The sequence below is a fragment of the Petromyzon marinus genome, chromosome 27 (assembly GCF_048934315.1).
Source record: "Petromyzon marinus isolate PM22_M1 ecotype Great Lakes invasive population chromosome 27, UKy_Petmar_22M1.pri1.0, whole genome shotgun sequence".
Classification (NCBI taxonomy): domain Eukaryota; kingdom Metazoa; phylum Chordata; class Hyperoartia; order Petromyzontiformes; family Petromyzontidae; genus Petromyzon; species Petromyzon marinus.
The window spans coordinates 9,823,977-9,832,501 of record NC_133693.1 but is presented as its reverse complement, the minus strand read 5'-3'; the positions used below and the strand labels follow the sequence as shown (position 1 = coordinate 9,832,501).

Genomic DNA, 8,525 nt, shown 5'->3' with positions numbered 1-8,525 from the left:
TCAATGACCCGGTGCTGCGTTCCATCCCAACGCGGCGTTTCGCGTGGACGTAAAGAAGCAGCGGACTTGCCGATGCAACGATTGCATCGCACACAGAGCGCAGTTGCTCACGGTCACACGCTTGGGTCTCCCGTTTCATGAAACGACCGCTCGTGAGCCTACGGCACCAACCCGTGCAATCGCGGTCCACTAACGGAAGGACGGCTTCCTCGTCGTCGGCCCCTGTGGACATCGCGGTGGTGGCTCTTGGGCCAAGCGTTCAAATTGTGGCCTGACCGCGCTCCCTAAAGAGCAATCTCGGCATCATCGTAGGGAACAACAACATAACATCTGGGCTCGTTTTTGTGTTTTTCCCTTTTGGCCCAAGTAACCATACGACCTCACACAGGTCGAGCCGTGCAAAAGTAGCCACAACTTCACTGCCGATTATTTTTGGGAAACGTGAAACTGCTGCCCGCCGCTGCCGCTCCGGCAGCTTCTCCCAGACGCTTCATCGTGTGACCCACCCCCACCACACCCCCCCCACCCCCTCCAATAACCCCCCCCCCCCACTAACCCCCCACCACTTCGCCGGGCTCAGCACCACACGCTGCCACAACGCAGAGCGTCACGAGTCGAGAGTCGTTCACATCGGCCGGTTACGTTCCGGACTTAAATCGACGACACACACAGAGACGTCAATCCCATCCTATCCCTTGCCATGTATTCGGCTTACAGGGGCAGGGCATATTTTGGCGAGTTTAAAGACTCCAATGGCGAGCGGCGCTGTCGTGTACACCATGGGACCTTTCAAATGGCTCGAAATCATTTAAATAAGGTGCGATCCAAATATGAAACAAAATGCAGACATTTTTTCTTTGTCGGTTGTGGAACTAGTCTATGCATCAGCGGCTGTACAACACAAGTGCGAAGCTTCATTTGGTGAAAAAACATAAAAACATTTAGCACCGTAAAAAAAAAAATGTGGCTTTTACTGCATACAGCCAGAGGGCCCTCGACCGAAATCGTTGGCATACGCTGCGACGTTTGAAAATGCATTGCTCCAGCGGCGGTGTCGGTGTGCGCTAAGGTCAGCGGTGCCCGTCCGTGCCGGGGGTCAGGGCTGTTGGTCTGTGCCGGGTGTTCCACGGAGGCAGTGTCACGAGCTCACCGTGTTAGAGCGCGAATGCCGTGTGCAGGGGCGGTGCAGAAGCAGACCGTCCAGGGGTAGACGCTGCAATTCTGTGACTCGCGAAGAAGGTGTGGGCCCCACAGGCTTGCACAGGCAAGCCCCGTTTTCATTGAGCTCGTCGTGATTTTTGGTATGCGTATTGTTGGGTTAGTGTTTTACGGGTTAAAAGTTACTGGCGTCCGTATTGTTTGAGGTTTTGGTAAGCACTTCTTACGTGGTCGCCATGAACGCTCTCACGCTTCCCTCTCAACTGGTGTCGTTCAACCCCCGCGTGAACATTTAGGTGAAGTTTACGAGCACTTGGATGCACCCCAGGACATTTGAAACACAGCATGTTTGCAAAATAAATCGAGCTGGCGCTCTGCTAAAAAAAAAAAATCGGCACGACAGAACACACGCGAACAGCGGACGTTTGGCAAAACGCGTACCACGCCCCGGAAGTTAAAACCTGCGGCGTTTTTTAACACCCCGAACAAACGAGCGATCGGTCATGAAGCCCGGTATCATAATTGACGACACTCCCACAAAGGTCTGCGGCACACCCAAACCATCCACCCCCCATCTGGGTTTTCCCAATAAGGCCAGCGGGGGTTAAAAGCCCTCGTCTCGGCAACTCACAGTGTTCAAACAGACCTTTGCATTCTTGTTTAGCTGCTTGTGGTATTTTGTGACTTTTGTGTTCATACGTTTTTACGATATATAATGCATTACGCATCGATTGCAAGGATTTTAAATACCATCCCGCCTAAGATTGTGCCCTCTTAGCAGACTTGTTTAGCGACAAATGACGGTGTCTTCAGGAGGGCGCCACTCTTGCCCTCCCGGCTCGATACTCGTTAAGTCTATTTACCCACAAGGCCGTTTAAGCAAACATCGGCAGAGGGTGCCGGGAACACGGTCTGGCGCTCGTCACGCCCCCACGGACAGCGCTGAACCCGGAGCTTCTCACGCACGCCGCTCGCGGTCGGGCAAACCGTTTCTGCCATCGCGACAATGGTCGGGGGGAAGGGCGGCGCGGAAAAGAAAAGAGATTCGACCAAAACCAACGGTAGATTTCCCTAACGACCGTGGCCTCGAAAAGCGCGTGGCTTCAGGAATCTCCGTATTCAACGTGGCACTTCTTTTTCAGCTGTGAAGCCCCGGGGGGAGGGGGGGCACAGGGAGAAGGGGGGTGCTGCTGTAGGTTAAAAGAAGACACTTCCCCAAAAAAATCAACTGGTTATATATCTTTTCTTACTTTACACGCCCATCTCGGTCCCGGCCGTCGGTTGCAGGCTGGGCGACACAAGGATGAAGCTTCTTAAATTAAAAAAAATACTTGAAAGCCAAAGCCAAATGACTTCCAGGCTCGCCACCATTGCGTTGTGCCCTTGTGTGACGTCGCAGCCACACTGTGGTGATGCGATGGGAGCCCCATGATCCCAGCTTCCCACGCGACAAGACAGTGCATTGTGGGAGCTGCATTTTAGCCTTTGAAGCCCAGTGCAACGGGAGCTATGGGGTATTCTGCCCCATAGCTGGGAGCTGGAGTCGGAAGGCAAAATTCATTAATTACTGACGTAATCTGATTTTAACTGACGCCTCAAGATCGTATTCATAACCGAGTAAAATCAAGCCCAATTGTTTGTTTTTTTGCGTTGTGTCTTCCTTTAAGGTGAGGAGGGGCGACCTTGGGGAGCTCACGCCGAGACCCCAGTGTTGATTTCATTTGTTCTGAACATTTAAAATTTGTATCAAACAAAAGCGCCCGCCGTAGCCCTCTTTCCGCCGGTTGTCGACTGCGGTCAGTCAGTCGGTCATTCAGTCAATCGGACGGTCGGATAGTCGTTTGGTCAATCAATTGGACGGTCGTACGGTCGGACGGTCGGACAATCGGACGGTCGGACAGTCGGACGGTCGGACAGGCGGGACGGTCGGACAGTCGGACGGTCGGACAGTCGGACGGTCGGACAGTCGTTCGTTCGTTCGGTCAGCTGTGAGTGGAGTCCACGAGGCCAGGGACCGCTCCGGGCCCTTGCGGCGGGTCACTGTGTTTTCCTGGCCTGGGTGTGGTTGGTGGGGCCGCTGGCCGTGACCGTCGGGGTCGGAGGTCGCGCCCTGATGGGAAGCACCAGGAGGATGACCACTGTCACCACGTGCAGGCAGTAGTACATGGACCTGCAAGGGGGGGGGGGGGCGGGGGGGGACAGATGACGGAGACCCTGAGCACGTTTCGATCGTCCGTCATTGTAAACGGAACCCCTGCCGGAAGCCCAGCCTCTTCTCTTCAGGTCGTTTCGCACGTCGGTGCATCTTTCAGCTCAAATGATCAGATATCGGAACGCTTTGTTTAGACTGGAGGAGGAATCCGATGAGCTGTGAAGCTCTCTTGCACAGATGTCCGGCAGTGGGCGGGTCAGCAAGTTACAGCAACAAACGATACAAAAATAAACAATTGGAGAAAAGGTAAGCAAGTCACTAAAAATAAGATAACTAGAGAACAAATAAGGTATAGACGTACCAATGAATTCCTCCCTGAATTTCTAATAATAAGCAAGTAATGGCAAGTCCATGTTCCTATGGCAGGATCGGTCTCTGCATAGGACAACCACTGATAATCTCACACATAAAGTGTTAGCTATGCAATGCTAATAACACTTTATGTCGGAATGCCTGTGGGATGAAAATGTCACCTTTTCTCCAGCAGGTGGCAGCAGACCCTAGCCTTGGCAACAAGAGTCGGTTATTACCTTCAGGCTCAAAGCTGGGACTGTTCTCTATCTGCTTGTAGCCAATAATGAAAATTACACTCCCCCAGTGAAGGGCAAGCACTGGCTTGCCACGAAGTGGTACGCATTCTATGCACCACACGGATGAATGCTGGGCTGCACAAACACCTGACTGGGAATCGAACTTGTGACGTTCCGCCTTGCAGGTCGAGCGCTCTCGGCACGGTATTGGTCCGTCGTTGAAATGGGGAGTGGAATTAATCAATAGACCTCTGTAAGTCGGATGTATTTGTTTTAAGTCGAGGGGACATCTTGGCACCAGCCAATGTTAATGTAATATCTCACTCTTCACCGAGCCACCTGCCAAGCCACTCAGCTGTTTGTTCCTTCACTCGCTCACAACTTCAGCCAGTTCCGGTGTTGTCCCAATTGCTCGTTCACATATTAAATTGTTTACAAAATGTCACTTTTAAATTCACTCGGTTGATCACCAATTTTACTCACTCATCTTCCCGTTTGCTCTGTCACTCCGTCACCCACCCGTTTGATTCAGTCGTGGAGGATAAGTCAGCGCCGTGGTCGGGTGTTCCGTCGCTCGTTCTAACCATTGCTCACTCATTCACGCTCTCACCGACTGTTGCAGTGCCTTACCCCCACTGTCAATGGGCACTGATTCAATCACGGTCATTTACCCATTCACTTACTCGTGCACTCAGTTACTCTGTCACTCCATCATCATCTATCCATTCTGCAATTCAATCACGAACCCAGCTGCTCATTCATTGGACCATTCATTCACCCAGTTATTCATTCATCCACACACCCTGTTGCCATCTCACTCGCGCATTCGCCAACCCAGCCATTCACTTTATCCACTCGGTCACTGGTAGATTCACCCAGTCATCTACCCACTTACGCACTCAGTAACCGGTCAATTGGCCAATTCATTCACTCGCTTACAAGTCTGCCCACGGATTCACTCACAAATTCACTCTCTAAATTACTCAACCACTCAGTCCCCAGTTCACTCACTCTGTCATTCATCAGTTATATCTCACTCATTGCCTCCGTTGCCTATTCACTCATTCATTCACCCAGAGTCAACGGTCCACTCAACCATGCATTCATTAATTCACTCACTCAGTCCTCGCTCTCTTTGATCCGTCCGCCCGCCCCGCTCGCCCGCCCATGCGACCCAATTCTAAGATCCCGGCGCTGGGTCATGCTCACCGGTAAAAGTCGAGCGCTGGCTTCATGCCGTACATGACGAAGGGCGCCACCGTGTAGCAGATGGAGAGCTGCGTGGCGGCCCACGTCACCACGTCGTACGCCACCTTCACCGTCTTGGAGCCCAGGAAGTAGTGCCGGAAGTTGTTGCGCATCTGCCGAGACGCGCGGTGTGAGAAACCACACAAGCACGCACGTAAGCACACACGCACGCGCGAGCTAAAGCCACCGTGTGACCGACAATGGCGATTCAGGAAGCCAGCGTCTCCTTGCTCAGACGAGCGGCAAGGCGGGGTGCTCGTGTCAATGAGCGCACCCTACGCCACCGGTAAAAACGCACACGGAAACTACATTTTTTATAAACAAGCGACCATCCATTTTGGTCAAGGCAGACCGGGGAAAATGGCAGGAAATTGCAGGACAAGTCAGATGCCAAAAAAGACTTGGTCCAAATGGGCTGCCACCTGCTAATGCACCCGCCCGGGATGGCTACGCACGGTGTGAAAGGAGTTCAACACACATGTACATCCATAAAGTTCACACATGTAAGTAAGTAAGTACATGTTTGTAGGCTCTTATTTTCATATATGACAACCACTGACGACTTCCCACAAATGTGGTGCTCATTAAGCAAGCAACTGTGATGGAGGTTGTTGATGCCGAGAGCATCAAATCACGTCACTTGAGGCCTTGGATGGGGGGGGGGGGGGTGTCGGGGGACTGAGCGCTGCCTAATTCAGTGGACGTATCTCACGCGCCATGGAAATGAGGCGTCGGGTTTCGCGTTGGCCTTTTGATCGAGCAGCAACCCCCGCGGACAATTCCAACGTATGACTCCGTCGCGGAATTCTGTGTGTGTGCGATGGGCTCGAGGATTGTAAATTTATAGCTGCGCAGCGGCGGTTTGGAGTGGACTTGCTGAAAGGCTGGCACCAGCGGTGTTCAAGATCGGCCTCTTGTGGAGGAGGCTCGTGAAGGACACTGCTGCTGCTACTACTGGGCAGTTGGAGGCAGTTCCCCTCCAGCAACAACGGAGGGCAAAGGAGCGACGCTCACAACAACGAGCGGAGCGCCGGGCAGCTAAAATGCGGCAAGTTGGCACATTAGGGGGCACAGGTTGTGCATCTGCCAGTCACCTCAGTCAGTCAACCCATGGCACATGGGTCTGTCCCATGACCTGTCAACGAGCATTCGACACTTCACATAGCTTCGGAGCATACCTCATCTCAGTCAGTCAACCTATGGGACCTGGGTCTGTTCCATGGCCTGAACATGCACATAGCCTGGCACAGGCGCCGTGGTGACGTCACCGCCACTTCGCGGCAAACGGCGGTTGTTCTCGTTGTTGCACGTGAAATACTGTGTGTTCCGCTTCTGAACGTGTCAGCAATGTCAATAACCAGGAAAATATGGAAAAACCAGACCACGTTAATCTAGATCTGAAGAAACAAATTAATTCACAACCAACGTGGGGATTCCAGTTGCATGCCGCGTGTTAACAAAGTTAAAGGAATCCCCTCGTGGAAAAAGCGACTTGCTGGTGACAATGAAGCGGAGAGCGTTTTGAACGAGCGGTTCGAGAAGAGAAGCGAAGAAGCATTCTGCCCTCGCCTTGGACCGGTGCAGAGAATCACCACAGTCTCATCGGGTGCGAGTCCGCGGTGCGCATACCGGGATGTCGCCAAAACGACAGGATGGGACACGAGATGGCGGCGATAGTCCGTTTATAGATGTTACTCAATTTATAGCCGTACGGACGAGAGAGAGAGCGAGAGAGGGCCTTCGATCGACCCCTTGATCTACCCAAATAATGTTTTGCTTGTTGACGTCCCGTCTCCTGGCAGACGTTCCGGTTGTTCATGTGGTTTGGTTGGCAGAGCGCGGCTGCAGCAGGACACGGGGTCCGTTTCACCACCACGCCGATAACCGTGGAGCTCAAGTACCAGAAGCGTTACACCGTCCTGTCGATAGCCGTGTAGCTAGAGTCTCGTAGCGTTTCACCGGCATTCCGATAACCGTGGAGCTAGAGTTCCGGAGCGTTTCACCGGCACTCCCCGATAACCGTGGAGCTAGAATACCAGAAGCGTTACACTGTCCCGTCGATAGCCGTGTAGCTAGAGTCTCGGAGCGTTTCACCGGCACTCCGATAACTGTGGAGCGAGAGTCCTGGAGCGTTTCACCGGCACTCCCCAATAACCGTGTAGCTAGAGTCTCGGAGCGTTTCACTGGCACTCCCCGATAACCGTGGAGCGAGAGTCCTGGAGCATTTCACCGGCACTCCCTGATAACCGTGGAGCGAGAGTCCTGGAGCATTTCACTGGAACACCGATAATCGCGGAGTCCCGGAGTGAAGCCAAGCGGCATGCGCACGCACGCTCGCACGCTCACCACAGAGCCCGGCGTTGGACGAGAGACGGCGAATCGCGGAGGTAAACTCCGAGACGAGTCGGTGCTTGCGAACCCCGGTTGCTCCGTCTCATAACAAATGCGCCAAGACGTTCAAGATCCAACAAACCTCGACACCGCAAACCCGCTTCCGTCCTCTTGCCAATTTCTGCAGCAGTGACATACACTCTGTGTGTGTGTGTGCGCACGCGGGTGGGTTGCATGTGGGGAATGGTGGCATTAGCGCGCTGCGCTACGAACCCGGTTACCCAGGTTCAATTCCCGCTCACGGTTGACATCCCTCGGTTGACTCAGCCTCAAATGAATAGCTGGTGCGGTGAGTAAAACATCACCACTACGAAGACAAAGGCCAGGTGTGGTGTTACCCACCCACCCCCCTGGTGTGCTGTGCCAGGTGCTACTCACAAGCAGCACTTGCCCCAAAAATCTGCTAAGGCTACACACGGGGGATATTTGCCTCTGGAGTGTGTGTGCGCTGTGTGTGTGTGTGAGCCGGGAGCTCACAGCGCGTGCAGAGAGGCTCATGATGATGCCGGTGAGGAAGGTGAAGTAGTATCCGGGGTAGACACCGTGCCACGCCGCCGAAAGCACGAACGTGGCCACCGTCGGGTACGTCTTGACACGGTCGTAGCACACGCTGGCACGCGGAACACACAAGGCAAGCGCAGAGATCCCCACGTATAGCCTCAATAGACTGTTGGGCCAAACACTGTCAGCGAGTGGCACCTATGAAGGCTGGCATGGCACACGAGGGAGGTCGGTGGCCAGCACCACGCCCTGCCGCCTTTGCCTCCCCGGTGGTGATCTTTACACACCACACCAGGTACATATTTTAAGGCTGAGTCGACCTAGAGAAAGCCCAGCACCGGTTCAGATATTTGCCACAGGCAAAGATTTGAACTTGCACCCTCCCCATCACAAAATAAAATGCACTAACCACAGCACCAACTGCTCAGCCCCCCTGTACTGCTCGTGGACATTCCACAATGCTATGGTGGGTGGGGGGGGGCAGT

The 8,525-nt window shown here is 53.6% G+C and overlaps 1 protein-coding gene across 2 annotated transcripts in view; it reads right to left on the bottom strand.

The window, feature by feature from the left end:
• Positions 1–823: 823 nt before the first annotated feature.
• LOC116946545 (membrane-bound glycerophospholipid O-acyltransferase 1-like) overlaps positions 824–8,525 on the bottom strand; it is an 85,346-nt gene continuing 77,644 nt past the window's right edge. For both annotated transcript variants that reach the window (XM_032961526.2, XM_032961528.2), the window contains 3 exons: positions 8,017–8,149; positions 5,110–5,261; positions 824–3,328 (listed from right to left, as the gene is read on the bottom strand). In XM_032961526.2, coding sequence (XP_032817417.1) covers positions 3,196–3,328; positions 5,110–5,261; positions 8,017–8,149 — 418 coding nt within the window. In that variant the 3' untranslated portion in view covers positions 824–3,195. The remainder of the gene's footprint in view (positions 3,329–5,109; positions 5,262–8,016; positions 8,150–8,525) is intronic.